At 44.0% G+C, this 16,631-nt stretch overlaps 1 protein-coding gene across 2 annotated transcripts in view; it reads left to right on the top strand.

Moving 5' to 3' along the window:
- LOC126293562 (translation initiation factor IF-2-like) overlaps nt 1-16,631 on the top strand; it is an 89,371-nt gene that overhangs the window by 63,048 nt on the left and 9,692 nt on the right. The window contains exons 5-6 of one of the 2 annotated variants that reach the window (XM_049986841.1): nt 243-426; nt 9,771-9,972. In XM_049986841.1, coding sequence (XP_049842798.1) covers nt 243-426; nt 9,771-9,972 — 386 coding nt within the window. The remainder of the gene's footprint in view (nt 1-242; nt 427-9,770; nt 9,973-16,631) is intronic. The other variant, XM_049986840.1, reaches the window with a different exon arrangement.

Below are 16,631 nucleotides of genomic sequence, written 5' to 3'. Positions count from 1 at the left end.
TGGCGCCACATAGCCCCTGGAGGAATGAACGTGCATTTAGGAAACGTCGTGTGAAATTAAGCTTGCTCGATTTGTACACAATATCTTGCAAATAGCAGATGCAGGTTAACATCTTTTACTTTCTTTTCACGACACTATCCGTTCTGTTCAACTGCTCTTCCAATCCCTTGCTGCCTCCTCGCCGCCTCAGCTCACCCTTCGCAGAGTAGAGGTACAGCCGTGTAAGTGACCGGTGTGCGCAGACGCCTGCGGCGGCGGCGGCGGGGGCGGCGCCTGGAAGCGGGGGCGGACGTGCCGGACGACGCGGCCAGCCTCAGCTCGCAGCAGGTGTTCGTGGTGGAGCGGCTGCGCGACCGACCGCCGCGCTACGAAGAGGCCGGCCGCGACTTCGCCGTCGAGAAGCCGCCCCCGTACTCCGAGGTCGTGGTAAGGGCCTCACTTCTTGTCTCCGCTCTCTGGTGTTCATGTTGGGAACAGTTACAAGGACTCTCGTAGCAGTTTTGCTACTTCAGATTTGCCATCAGGAATTTGAAACTGTGTCAGTAATGTTAAGCAATGGATGCTCCAGGTTGGAATATCGACAATGCAGGAAAAGGCAGATCACCACTTACCGTATAGGTGCCACCACGAGTTGCACACAGGCGCACTTCATCGGGGAAAAGAGAGAGAGACATCTACCATACATACATACATACATACACACACACACACACACACACACACACACACACACGCGCGCGCGCGCGGGCGACCGCTAACTCCGGCATCTCGAACCAGAATCTCCCAGATATGGCAGTCGTGTGTGTGTGTGTGTGTGTGTGTGTGTGAGAGAGAGAGAGAGAGAGAGAGAGAGAGAGAGAGAGAGAGAGAGAGAGAGAGAGAGCGCTAGCTGTGCTTGCTTTTGTGAATGAATGGTGTGTGTTTCCCTCTTTCTTTTCCCCGATGAAGGCTGTGGCCGAAAGTTCATGGTAGGTGTCTTAATTCGTTCTCTCTACTATATAACGTGTCATCTTTACGATAAGTAGCGCTCTATCTTTTCCTACAGTGCTGTCAACAATGTTAGGAATTTGGGAGCCGGTCTGGATGTAAACCAATACTAACAACTGAAACGACTGATTTCACCATCCTAAATATAGTACTATAAAACAGAGAAAATGCTTTCAGCCAAGAGGGCACACTTTTATCTGACGTGACTTCACATAGTACGAGGTTATATATTTTCCACTCACTACAGTGAACTGCTCTGTGACCATCTCTTGTCTCAATCTGTGAATCAAACTTATTGTATGCGCCCATATTTCCTAAACTGTTTTGTGACGTATGGGTCATTTGCAGGGAAGGGTAGGGACAACAGCTGCACATTACAAGAAAACTCATTTGGTGCAATGTAAAGATGTCCCTTGCATATTATACTCTCTATTACCGGCAAAATTATTAATATATTCTTGGTCCATCCTTTGTACTTCCCCGCACTTGACCCTTCGTGTTTTTACAGTCTGTAAAGCAATGAAACTCCCCTAGTTTTCGTGACAATTGGTACTCTGCATCATTATACTTTGACAGTATCTTCTCAAGAGGAGCCACAATATTCACACCACATTACTTACAAAGCATCACGAATTAGCCGAGAGGCGGAAAAAAAAACTGTCTGTGTATCACGGGGGTAGGTCCGCTCCCTCGCTATTGTCGCGCAGACATACCGACGTCTGCCGATGGCTCAGGGCGTTGTGGACCGATAGTACTGTAAACCCGTGTGAGCCGTGATAACTGGCACACAGAGCAAGTACGCTCACCCACGACCTTAGGAAGCTGTGGTACAACAAGCAGCTGCCATATTCCAATTATTCAGTATGAACCTTCCATAATGAGGGATGAGCGATTAACTGCAATTAATCCATTAATCGTAATTATTATGGTAATCAATTACGGATATATTCATATTTCTTTCACGTCAAAAAATTTAAACGGTTTATTAGGATTGCGATTAATTATTTCACTTATACCTCTTTTTTTTGTTTCAAAGCCTGCTGCGTGTCGCCCCGATGTCTGCACGTCGATTAAACAACAGGCCCTACTGTGTCGCAGTACTCGTTCTGTAATGTGGTCACCGAAAGTCGCCACATTTCCTGTCGACTGTGTTTGTTTACGAGTCCTGCCAACATCAGCAATCTAAGAATGGAGAATAGAAGAAGTCAAAACACTATTCAGAGATAAATAACGTAACAAGTATGTTTCAATATGAACATTTGTATGATGGCGCATTCGTGAGACATTAGTTTCAGAACAGCAGGAGGAGAGTTATACCACAGTAATAACAAATAGCCAGCATTTAGACTCTGGAGTTTGACTCCATTTACATCATATAAACGAGAGACAATCATCTCCACAATTCTTAAAAAAACAGCAGAGAGGCACAGGTGCGGCTCATTAAGACATCAAAACACTGGCAGAATACACAGCAACAGCTTACTATTCGGGACTCATTGCAAAAGGATTACAGGAATTAATGTTCCTCCGTTTACTTCCTATAAAAATGATGTTTGTAAACATATTCACTACAGTATCTCTGTTGAAAACAAAGATAATAATAACCTTTCTAGTAGATGTTAAATAGTTATATATTTACGCTAAAAATAAAAAACGGCATTTATTTCATAAAACTGGGCATCTGTTGCTAGTTACAAAATGAGAAACATAAGTGTGATGGCGTCAATTTATTTTTCGTAGAACAACCTGTGTTACCATAAAATATCATATAAACCTAAAGGTAATGATGCAACACAACAATTAATCGAATAATCGATTATTGGGATACAATCAGCGTGGATACTCAAACTTCATTGGGGGTGGGGGGGGAGGGGAGAATTAGAATTTCAGGGGCAGGAAGATGGTTTCATGAATAGCTCCTCATAAATTAATGTCGAGGAAGGAAGGAAGGGGGGGGGGGGGGATTCCACAGTAACTACATGTCTTCCCTCTCAGGTGAGGGGCGCGTACTAAGTCATATGCAGAAGTTTAACTGCAGGTTTTGAACGCCAATAGTGTATCGTATAATCATCACATTTTGAAATTTTAATATTTTGAAATTTGTGATTTATAAAACTCAACAACATTTAAATTTAAATATCAACTTAAAAACACAGAATTCCGTGAAATTTTATGAAATTCCCTGAGATTTTCCTGATTTCTCCAGGTAAAATTTAATTCCCTGAGAATTCCTGATTTTAGAAGATTGCCACCTTGACGATTAATCGATATGATTAATTTAAATAATCGAAAAGGCCAATTAATGTAATCTAACTCATAATTGTTCATCTCTACCTACTGTGTTCTGCTCGGAGCTGATTCCTAATGGTCGACGCTACAGCATGCCCATAACCTGCACCAAATTATTAGTAGAAAACACACACACACACACACACACACACACACACACACACACACACACACACACAAAACGCTTATAATGGCAAACAAGGGCAGAAAATATGTATGTACATTTGTTCATCCAAGTCAAAGCGAATGTTCAAATAGCATAATATGTCAGTGCAGGTACAACATGCATGGAATAGATTTTTTAAGACTATGTAACGAGTGATTGCTGGAACAAATAATGACTTCCATACATTACAATTAAATTCAGTTACTGTTATAGCACATTCATTACAAAATGTCTATTGGCTAAATCCTTCAGAACACGAAAACATTTGAAAAATGAAACAACTGTTCGTAAATTTTGCACAAGGAGAGAGCTTCTGACAGTTCAAAGTTTTAAAGCCACTTAGCTGTCCGCATTGAACGATGTGTTCCATCATCGCCTGCTGCTCTGCTGCTAGTGGTAACGACATTGGCTTAGCATGTCCATAAATAGGCAAGTACAGCCTTTACATTACACACCTGTGGCCAACTGTAATACCTCTACGTCTGGTTTGTGGCTGGAGGCAATCAGTGTTGTCGTCCGTTTACACTCATACTTGCAAAATACGACACTTCCGCCACTTCAAATTGTCCCTCTGGTCACGCCCGTAATTTCGATGCACGCGCTACCCGCATATTATTTTGCGGAAGTCATCTATCGCGCTAAGTCTAACGTTGACAATCACGCCACACCCTAGACACGCCGACAACATGATTGCTGTCCATCCTCCGCCTATCGACATTTTGCCGCAATCTGTCTACGCGTAACGTTTTGTCATCAGTCTGGTTCTACGATCGGTAAGAGTGACGACAGAACTGACACAAATCGTGCGCTACAGCACTAAAACTTTCGCTGTCGTTCCAAAATAGTCACGGAGGTATGACGACGGAAGCGCCATATGCTGTTAACTTGAAGAATTTAGCCCTCGTTCACCATGTTCCAGGTACACGGTTGAAGAGAGGGACGTTCTCCCACGTGAATTTCTCTGAGAACTACAGCAGCAACGAGAAGATTGGCGCAGTTACTTACGTGTGGATATAGAAATGTAGTGGAAACTTAACAGACGCCACGGGAGTCTCACCGCAACGTTAAGTTTCTGGAAACTGGCAGGAGCTACAAGGGTCTACAAATACTTGCTAAATTTCAGGCAAATCTTTTATTAGCCGTAAGCCATCTTTATATGAACTTTTTTCTCTAGTTTTACTTGTCGAATAACATATTGAAATATTCGCGTAACTTCGCGAATCACCCTGTATACGTGTTTCACTACTAAACAATGTGTGTACACTGTGATGCAGAAGTGTAAAAGCAGGAAGAACAGAAGAAAGTATAGTACCAGCAATGTGTCCGCAAATCGATTGCCGTCCACTGCAAAACTAAGTGAGATGCCGCAATGGTGAGACACCGGAGAATGGCACACGCAGTCGTGCAGATTAACGTTTCCTGCTGTGTACACAAACACGCGATGCAAACGACGGGATGGTCCCTCCTTCCAGATGGACATCCGTGCACGTTTTCCGTGTGTAGTAACTAGGGCCCAGATTTTAATGACCTAAAAAAATATATGCAGTCACTTGCGTAAAGAGTATATAAACATGAACTTAAAATACGATTTCATAAAGTTTATTTGAAAACAAAAATATTAGGAAAAGTATACATTACTACTCGCCGTAAGGATGAAACATCTAGTTGTAGACTGTCGCAACGAAGAGACTGTGGCACACTTTGCTTTCAGCCAAAGACTTCTTCAACAAAGAACACACACATTCACACGAGCAAGCGTACACGACGGTTCGAACCGTAATGGCGGAACGAATGTTCATTACAATACTTACATTTTGCTGTGTTTCAAACCTACTGGCACTTAGTTTTGAAATATCTACAAGTGCATGTCCCATCAGTCTTCAGTTTCTGCAGAATTGCACTGGATGACAAGGTGCATTTGCAGGTTTTCCATTTTCGAACACTACTAGTTGTCGGTGAGGATAACTTTGTACCTGGGACTGCTCCTTTCCATATCACAGGAGTGTGTTCGAAGGTGGTGAGGTGTCTGCAGGCCAGCTTTGGTTCATTGTCTTTAAATGTCACTTTTCTGCACACTGTGGAATACCCAGTATTCTGCTGGAGAGCACCTTGCAGTTTGTTGTTCACTTTGTCAACCACACAAGCACGAGATGGACCCAGCTCACTCTGCAGATGCCTGAGCACCAGGAGCCTCCAGTTGTTTGGTGGCTCGGATACCACCAACAAGTTGGCATCGATATATGCCAACTTCCTGGACAACGTACCTGCAATAGCTCTGCCAGTTCTGACTAATTGTTGTCAAGCTGACTAAAGTCTTTATTCTGGTGCAGTAGTATTCTGTAGCATTGAGTCAAGAGCCCCGTCGCGTCAGAACAGGAGGGGGGGCGGTCTTCCTCCTCAAATGCTTACACCTGTAGCGGAGCTTTCACATAGATAATCGTGCCACAGGAAATTAATTTGCCCACATCGGGCTAATTTAATTGCAACTCTGTAATTTCGTAAGGCGAGTGACATACGGGGATACGGAGTCTGGAGCCCCTTGGCTGATTTAGCTGTCTGCTAAAAGTTAGCAAGACACTGTCTCTGATCACACCATGTGGCCACAGTAGCTTCACAGAGTGGTCACACAAAGTCACCCGAGTCCTCGAAGAACGATTGCACAACTGAAGATAGACCTGAAACTTCCTGGCAGATTAAAACTGTGTGCCGGACCGAAACTCGAACTCGGGACCTTAGCCTTTCGCGGGTAAGTGCTCTACCAACTGAGCTACCCAAGCACGACTCACGCCCCGTCTTCACAGCTTTACTTCTGCCAGTATCTCGTCTTCTACCTTCCAGTACTGGCAGAAGTAAAGCTGTGAAGACGGGGCGTGAGTCGTGCTTGGGTAGCTCAGTTGGTAGAGCACTTACCCGCGAAAGGCAAAGGTCCCGAGTTCGAGTCTCGGTCCGGCACACAGTTTTAATCTGCTAGGAGGTTTCTTATCAGCGCTCACTTCGCTGCAGAGTGAAAATCTCATTCTGAAGATAGACCTATCCGCCCAAATAACAGCATTTGTCTGCTGTCATTTTCAGCACTTCTATTCACACAGCTGCTGTGTCTGGTTGTTGCACATTAAAAGCACTCTCCTGCACTAACTTCAACTTCACACAGTTCACAAAATATTTCCTAATAAGTGCTGAAAAACTTCTCTCCAAAATCACGAACAAAACCTCACAACTTTGTGCTGTTGGACCACTTGCTTTTGGCATATTGAACCGAACTGCGTTTGTATTCAAACTCGAGAGCGTTATTAAATCGGAAGCAGCCACCGTGAGCGTGTTGTCGACCCTGCGCTACACCAAAAATACCTGGATTTGTGCATAAATTATTGCAAGGTTCACCCTAAAGTTGAGGAAAAAGTATGACTTGTCATTAAAATCTGGGGCGTGGAAATAACACTGCCATCAATGGGGCAGAGACAGTTTAAACTGTGTAAAGAAGTGTTTTGTTGGCCGAGGAAATTATTTATCTTCAAAAATTGAATAAAGTTTAAAATGGGTAACTCACAAACACAGCCGGTAGAACTGTTATATTCTTTCTTCAATAGAGAAAAAATTGTGGAATACATTACGACGGAACAAAGAAAATCATAAGACTGAGGTATGCATAATACTTCACTATTATAGTTGCCTTTTATCGTCGTGTACAGAATCGTACAAAAAACAGATTGACTAAATAATGCTCTCGTATGTTCCCTCTCGCCTCTAGCACAGTCTGCACCAGTCAGTCCCCGAGCCATTTGCGCTGCAGTGCTAGGACGACACACTTCTTGCTTTCTTAAGAAGAGTGAAAGGTGGTGACTCGAGTTACCACAAGCATATGTATCATTTGACACTTCCACTAGACAGTCAGTCATTATTTTTCCCCTTTTCTTTGCATACATCCCACACACGAATTTCCAGTATTGTATTAATTTTTTTATAACAAATGACTACAGACATGTAAGCCTCCAGTCTTGTTCTAAAGACACAATTTCCTGCCTGCCTAGTACATTTGCTCCGCCCCATTTAAACTCCTTTCTTTTTTCCGCATCATCTTCCCTATGAACAGGCAAGTGTAATTATATGTCTCAAACACACTACTGAATGGCAATTAGAGCAGCATTTTCCAAAGTTACTTATTATAATTTTCAGTTTTACAGAAAACAGCTTCAGAAACATCGAACTATATTTATACTCAAACAGGTGACACAACAATGAAACTTACATATAATATAAAAAAAGGACAAGAAGAGCCTCATTAACTCATCTGTGATTTTGAATGTGGCCCTGTGGTTCCATCGGCTCAGTTTAAAATGCTTCCACTGTCAGCAGCTGTACAGCACAGACTGTAGGTTTACAGTGTCTGGTGATAAGTATTTGGTGGAGTAGTAAATGATGAAAGCGTTAAATGGAATTACATTCACGTGACTAATTTTGTAGTGAAAAGGTAACTGTAAAAATGATTCGACAGTACAAGTGCACACCGACAATCGAGACTGACTCGAACTGTAATTCATTCCTTCAATCAGTCATCGCATCATTCACTCACTCGTCGTGTCTGGTTGATCTCGTCGAGAAGAGGACCTTCAGAGATGAGGAAAGAGTCGGGATATACGTTAACGAAAGACGAGCAGATCACAGGAGCTTAATCTGTATATTGTAGTAACGAAAAACTGACACTGTACTTTCAAAGAGCAAGGCAATGCAGTTATGAGAGCAGGTATGGGCTTCAATCAATCAAACTGTGGCAACATGAAAGTGCTGTGTGATCGGGGCAGGCTTCCTCTACTTCAAAGCAGGACAGAGTTGTCGATCACTTTGGCTGCCGTGTAACCTACAGTCCCCGCAGTCGAGTCGTGTCGTGTCGTGTCCCGTGTCGTCCCGTGTCCCGTGTCGTCCCGTGTCCCCGTTCGCCGAGCTCATACACTGTCGTGCCTGGGACCCGTAGGGCGAGCGAGAACTGACCGTCTTTCCGGGGAGGTGAGGCACTGCTGTGGCTCCTTTCCACACGTCAGTCTGCGACGCTGTACGTCTACGTTACGCGTATCACAGCACAAGTGTATGCGGCACACCTTGTCATCGAGTGGAATTTTAACACTAACTGTCGCGTGCGTTCCTGGAATTTGATAGCGGTACTAATGTTGACGTTTTCCAAAATTTGGCTCCACTTCCGACGGGCACGCATCACTACCGTACGACCTTTCCTCCTGTCATAGATTAGTCTGTCGTGTTTGCACGAAGTTGTCATTACTGCATTTACGGTTGAAACCTTCAGAGAGAGTGTAGCAAACTCGTACGGTAGAAATGCTACAGGACGTCACACTCGGTACCCTGCTATATGAAATCAACTGACAGAACTGAATATTTAGTTTTTTATTGACAGAAACAAGTCATACATTACAGCAACAAGCTGAGCTCACTGCACCCTGCCGCTGTGCACACTCACCTTCTAACTGCTCCCTCACAATCCACTGCCGCCTCCTCGACTCTACTGTGCGAACGACACTCGGTCCGTTCCTCGTCGCTCAGGTGACAGGTCTTTTTCCTCTCGGGGTCGTACCTGTCGTGAAACTTCACTCACAGCTGCCTAACTGCCTTCGATGTGGCGGGTGGGTTTTACTCCCCTCCGCGAGCAGAATCGCACGCGGTGCTCGTTTGAGACTTCGTTTTCCCTGAAATATCTGATGATAACCTATTGTCAAAATATTCTTTTTAGGACACGAAAGAATGAGATCTGCCCGTCCTTTGTGGGAGACTGGTCGCCCGAGTATCTAAATAACATGCAAAATACACGGTCTCGCTTTATTTGAAGAGAGACTTTATTTCTCATTTACAGCACTCGTCAGATCTGTAATGAGGAAAATTAAGCTACGTCTGAATGCGGAAAACACGAACTGGAACCTGTTACGGACGCACAAAAGCAAGTCAGCCCGTTATCTTACAAAGCAGCGACAGAGAACACACGTAGCCATTAACTGTGCTTCTTGACAGTACAAGCGATAACTGAATAAGTGGTCATTACCGTAGAAGGTAATTAGCTGATGTGTGTTCCGCGTGTATTTTATAGGTTGGTATTTCACGTACCTCTCATAGACATGACAATGGCTGTAACACTGAAAACACTCGTTTGAATACAATAAAAATATTATGCCCGAGAAGTGAAATATACAATTCACTCAGTTTGGGCTAGAATTTTGAACGCGAGTGCCACGGTCAACTCGTTCGTACATTCTACCACAATGTCGCCTTCCCCCGTGGACTACCTCGCAGAGCGTTCTAGTTTCAGAGCCGCAAGTCGGGTGTGCAGGTGGAGGAGGTGCAGTGGGCGCGGATCGGAGGCCTCACGGCGCGCGACTTCGCGGCTCCGCCCCCCTACAGCCCGCCTCCGCAGAGGGCCGCCCCCGCCGCCGCCCCCACCGCCTCCCTGGCGCCGCCTCCGCAGCCGCAGCCGCCGCCGCCGCCGCCGACGCCGCCCGTGCAGCGCCTGCGACGCTGCGTCCGCAAGGTCGGTGTCGGCAGCGCACTCTCAAGTGTTGTGCGCATTGCGTGTTACAGTTTCTTCTCCTCGAAGAATGACCACACTGGCCGGCCGCGTGCGAGCTGTAATCCGTGTGCCTCGTCTTAGCAGTCCCGACAGGAGTCGTACGTACATGTCCAGTTTCATCACTCGATACTGTTTCTCGACACTTTTGTGTCATAGTCGGTGTCTCATCTCAAATCGTCTGCCCGTTCGGTTTATCGGCATCTCGGTGATACCCGTGAGCCAAATAAACCTGCGATCATCTGTGCCGCCGTTACTTGTTCTCATTCAGTATGCCGTATTAGTCCTACTTGGTACCGGTCCCACACATTCGAGCAGTATTCTAGGTAAAGTCGCACTACTGTATTGTAAGCAGTCTTCTATGTGGACTGATTGCAGGACAGGGTGTCCTACCACTGAACTCGAGTCTCGTCACTTGCTTTGCCCCCGACTGAGACTGCGTGATCGTTTCATTTCCCATCCGTAAAAATTGTTACACCCACATATTTGTGTGAGGTGACCGATATTCCGTGACGTCCGTCATGTTGCTGTATATTGAGGCGTCACGTATACCGTTTGCATGTGTGTACGTGTACGTCGTCTCTTCTTTCCCTCGGCGATATCAGAGCACGAGAAATGTTTATGTTAGTGTTTACCTATTTGTTGTCGACAACACGCAACTACACGGGCACGTTATCACCTGATTCCGAAAAAGCTAGCTTAATATAGTATAAAGATGGTGGGTTTCCATGCTGCGTTATTTACGTGTGATATTATTCTTCACTTAACCTCTGAGACTTTAAGAACCAGCTACTCTAAATCGGGCTGAAAAGTCGACTTGTAACGAGAGCACTTGCGATCAGTCTGTCGCAATATTAATAATACGTAAGGCTCTACACCACTATAAAAAAATACCACTGTTCGTGAAATAGAAAAAATATGCGAATAAACTTCTTTATATTTTTCCTTTTTATTTAATCGAATGCTTTCAAATATTTATTTCGCTCCCACAAATCGTCCACACCTCGATGTAGAGTGTATACGTGTGCATGAAAAATAGTACACTATTTCTGCTGATAACCACGTATGAGCTTTTGGGTTGCTAGGCTACTTCGATCGACAGGACTTATATTGGATTTTGAAATTGATCTTTCTATCCAAACTTACGTCTTCCACAATGGCGCATCAAATATTCTACCCTTTCGCGATAATTTAAAAATTCGCGTAAAACGCATTTTCCCGAGTTTAAGGTAAACCATTGGCGGCGCGGCGCGAAAGCGACAGCGACACACTCGCGGCGCTTACGAGCCTGCCACCACATTGACCTCCACACATCCACAACCAATTTCAAGCTCATTATTCGCCCAACACGACTGTGAGCGACTGAACTTCGTTCAATTAGTTATTTCTGGATTCGTAATCACTTATCCCGACACTGACCGCCCATAAACGCACAATTAGCACTCATTTTTTTTTCCGTAAGAGTAAACGAATGACATCACGTCATATACATAGTTATTGAAATATTTCATATGATTTCCAACATTTATCGTCATTATATTTTAACGGTAATTAGAAAAAAATATGATTTATTATCGGAAAGTAACACATAACATATCCTAAATCGCACGTAACTAAATGACAGCTTTGCATAGCGTCGGGACTTAATCACGCAAAACTATATAAAGAAATCCCCCAAATCTCAGTTTCTCCATACCGACATACAAACAAGACATTCAAGACGTCATTGACCAACCCCGACCTGTAATGTTATATCGATTCCAGTCGTAATTCACTGATATTGTAGTCTTAACAAACTATATTTTTTCATTTTGTGAACTGCACAATGTTACATTTTTGAACACTCACAGCAAGTTGCTAACCAACCTTTGCACCACTGAAATTTTATCGAGATCTTACTGCACATTTGTGAGACTTTTTTCAGGTTTACTTCATTATAGGTAACTACGTTACCTGCCGAAGGTCAGATTTTAAATATTGTCTGCCAGGTTATTAATATATTGGGTCAGTGCATAAGCTTGTAGAATTTTTCATTAAGTTTAGTAAACGTAACAGATATACATAACTGAGATTATTGAATGATTATTTCCACCATTTGATTATACAAACTTCTTTATTTTATATTATTAACACGATTTCGGCCTTAAGACATTATCGAGTACAACAGCGTTGGGTATAATTACACTTTGTTAAGTGAAGTCATGGTCAAGATCTCTTCAATTGGGTGTTCCAGTGTGTAGATAAATGCAAAATCACTGAAATGTGCAGCAGACAGGTGGCAAACACATTTTCCAGCCATAGAACTGTAGTATAGATCATGCTCACTGCAAATGTAACTGCTGTATTGATGTGCATTCCGTGGCTTAATTGTTTAGTGAGTAGAAAACATGTTTTCAATGTGTCTGCCATTCGTGTCACTAGCGATTTTGTACTTATCTACACACTGGGACACCCAGTTCCAGATATCTTGACAATGACATCACTTAAAGTCTAACTTACCCAAAATTGTTGTACTCGATAATGGCTTAAGGCCGAAATCCTGATAGTAATATAAAGTAAAAGAAGTTTGTAAAGTAAAATGGCAGAAATATCATTCAAACATTATTACACGACTTCGGCCCAAAAATATGAAAAGTTTGTCACATGACAAAGACTTCAGCCATCAATAATATGTTCTTCTTCACTGTTTAGAACAGTCTGCCTTCAAGTTGCTCGAAGGTAGTTCGATAGAGGGCGGAGAAGGTGGAAATCTGGGGGCTGCAGATCAGGCGAGCAAGCTGCGTGCGGAATGGCTTCCCAGCCCGACTCCTGTGCACAACTTCTTCTCAGTCTAACAGAACGTGAGGGGACGGTATCACTTCACGCAGTCTCAGTTGCTGACAATAAATGTCAGCAGTGATAGTAACACCTCCAAGAAGCAATTTGTCGTACACCACACCCTCGCTGTTTTGTGTAACGTTATCTTTCGCGGAAGCACGCAGGTCTCTGTTGCCGGTTTGTTTGGGCTCAACCATTCCTTTCCTGTCCTTACGTTAGCCTCGTCACCAGTAACGATACAGGATAGAAATAGCCAGTGTCGTTCACGAGCCAACTGATGACGAACAAGCACAAATGCACGTACGGCTACCCACGGATTTTTGTGATTTTTGTCTTAGAGTGTGCGGTACCCGTACACCCGATTTTTGAGCCTTCGTCATTGCTCACAAGTGACGCACAATGGTGGAACAATCACAGTTCGTCACATCTGCCAATTCTCGAGGACACTGATGTGGATTAATGCATTTAAATGATCTTCGTCAAACCCCCAAAAGGTCTTCCGGAATGTGAAGCATCACAAATGTCAAAAACGGTCCTCCTTAAAATGAGAAAACTATTTTCTTGTGACACTCTGTCCAATGGCGTTATTCCTATACGAGGCGTACATGTTTCTGGCTGTCACCCATTTATTGAAGTCAAACAGAAGACTATGTCAAAAACGTTCCAATTTTTCCTACTTGGCACTCCCATTCTAGTGTTCACAGCTTCACTCACTATCTCCATTTGACAAAATGACAATATGAAAACTAAAATAGCAATAATGAACTACAAATAAATCAGTGACAACTGATAAATAAAACTATAGCAACCGGAATACAAACATGCGAAATAAAAACGTTACAAACTGATGCACCAACCTAACAGAACACGAGGGGCAGGGATCCTAACAGACTTGTGTAGGGAACCCCTGATGATGTTTCTGCTTCTGTCAGTGACTCGACACCGAGGATGACGTGCTGCATTCTCCCTGCCAACAAATTCTCGGTCCAGTCACGAACTGCATTTGATACCCTATGTTGATGTTGTTGGTGTCTTCAGCCCTGAGACTGGTTTGATGCAGCTCTCCATGCTACTCTATCCTGTGTGAGCTGCTTCATCTCCCAGTACCTACTGCAACCTATATCCTTCTGAATGTGCTTAGTGTATTCATCTCTTGGTCTCCCTCTACGATTTTTACCCTCCACACTGCCCTCCAATACTAAATTTGTGATCCCTCAGTGTCTCAGAACATGTCCTACCAAGCGATCCCTTCTTCTAGTCAAGTTGTGCCACAAACTCCTCTTCTCCCCAAATCTATTCAATACCTCCTCATTAGTTATGTGATCAACCCATCTAATCTTCAGCATTCTTCTGTAGCACCACATTTCGAAAGCTTCTATTCTTGTCCAAACTATTTATCGTCCATGTTTCACTTCCATACATGGCTACACTCCATACAAATACTTTCAGAAACGACTTCGTGACATTTAAATCTATACTCGATGTTAACAAATTTCTCTTCTTAATTAACGCTTTCCTCGCCATTGCCAGTCTACATTTTATATCCTCTCTACTTCGGCCATCATCAGTTATTTTGCTCCCCTAATAGCAAAACTCCTTTATTACTTGAAGTGTCTCATTTCCTAATCTAATTCCCTCAGCATCACCCGATTTAATTCGACTACATTCCATTATCCTCGTTTTGCTTTTGTTGATGTTCATCTTATACCCTCCTTTCAAGACACTGTCCATTCCGTTCAACTGCTCTTTCAAGTCATTTGCTGTGTCTGACAGAATTACAATGTCATTGGCGGACCTCAAAGTTTTTATTTCTTCTCCCTGCCGTGGCGGGCGCTTTAAATCTCTGGCGAAGCCGTCTACAGATACGTCCCGTCTGCGTTTATTTTTAGACAAATGCGTTAAGAGTATAAGGAAAACAAAAGACGATAGCTTCTTTCGAAACACAACGTTCTAGAATAGATAATATTAACATTAGAACGGAAGTCAGGATTCTATTACAAACATAATACCGGATGCCTATTCATGTGAATGTATGTTACTCTATTAGTAATACGAACTAGATATAGTGCAAGTAATCTGTAGAATTTAAGGCTTGTTCTTACTTTGTGTTTCTACTAAAAGGTAGAAGTTTTCTTTGAAGGGCTGCATTGAAACTTAACAATTCTTGCAACACGAAGCGTGTTTACAAAGTAACTAGAAATTTATAATTTTGTGTATTGTATTAGTTAGATTCGCACTGTCTTCGTAAACATGTCTGAAAAGTATTTCCAGGTAAATCCCATTTCACGCAATGTCTTGTGTAAAACATCTTTCTGGCGAGCAAAATGTATTTTTCGTTTCACGGCGGTAAGTAATTTCCGTAAAGTGGGCACTATTTTTAGTTTATGTGAAAGTCCTCCATCGTTTGTCGAATGACCGATTTTGTGAAACTGTCTTTAACGATGGGTTTCTTCCCTAAGTTATTAGTTTATCTTCGGTGCGATTCCAGTACACCGTGCGCCTTGCTTTCGCGGTCCTTCCTTATGGGTCCTGTTGTGGCGAGGCTGACGTTTGCACAAACTGCAGCCCTTTGATTGGGACTGGTAATATTAGCCAACAGTTCTTTGTGTGTCGCCTCGTTAACACACGCTGTAATAACGTTGAGACAATCGAACGCTCGTTACTCCGCAAATACCTCCTCTCCTTCGTATTGTGCACATTTCCTTGCAATGCAGGGCGATTATCTATCGCTTCCGGATACTGAAATGTATCACTGAGTACACAAAGTCAACTGACTGACACTGGCAACTAAGATCCCACGAACAGAAACGACGTACCACTGCACACCGAACTACACCGCTAGACAGGTAAAGGCCAACTGATTTTGGGTGGCCCTGTACGCCAGTGGCAGGGTTCTTTCGCGAAAGGTCACTTCCCCCACCAAAACCGCTGCTCGCTCTTGAGTTTACAGACAGACTGTAAGATACGTGCAACGACCAAGAGTGTTTCCTACCGGGCACGATCCCCACGAACTTGGTAGTTTCAACGGACGGAAGGGCAACGGGCCCAAGATGTAAACATGGTGGGAGAAACCACGTGCATCGCCACAAATCGGTACGGACGGTTTTGTCAGCGGAGAAGTGAAAGCCGTTGTCGATGCTCCAGGAGTAAAGACAATCTAGACCTCGCCGAAGATATCGATGCTCGATGTGACAGGTCCATGGAGAACTGCAATAGGTGGCAAAATCGTCAACCAAATGGGAGCGGGAGACGCCCGGCGTGAGAGAGGCCGTGATAGGGTCATTTGCGATAGCAAAGAGGACGGAACTCTGAGGCACACCGGTTTCCTGGGTAAAGGTGTCCGACAAGGCAGAAGGCACACTCATCTAGAAAACTCGATTTTATACAAATGCCTGAAAGAAACAGGGCAGGCGGCCACGGAAACCCCACGTGTGAAGGGTACGGAGGATACAAGCTCTCCAGAGAAACTCGGCCACAGTCCGTGACGTGGGCGGACAAAGTAACGAGACGGTCGACTGCAGAACGCCGTGCTCGAAATCCACACTGCGCATTCGTCAGCAAATTGCGAGACTCGAGCCACCACGCCAGCCGGGCATGACTCCTACATTCCATCACCTTGCAAATGCAGCTTGTAAGAGAGACGGGGCGGTAGCTAGAAGGAAGGCCTTTGTCATTACCGGGCTTAGGTACGAGTATGACGGTGGCCTCACGCCAGCGTCCTGGGAATGTGCCCCCTGCCTAGATGCGGATGTACGTGTTAAGCAGAAAGTGCTTGCCCGCAAGAGAAAGGCGCTGCAGCATCTAAATGTG

This window comes from Schistocerca gregaria, chromosome 10 (genome assembly GCF_023897955.1).
Source record: "Schistocerca gregaria isolate iqSchGreg1 chromosome 10, iqSchGreg1.2, whole genome shotgun sequence".
Lineage (NCBI taxonomy): Eukaryota > Metazoa > Arthropoda > Insecta > Orthoptera > Acrididae > Schistocerca > Schistocerca gregaria.
This window is presented reverse-complemented; position numbering and strand designations above follow the sequence as displayed.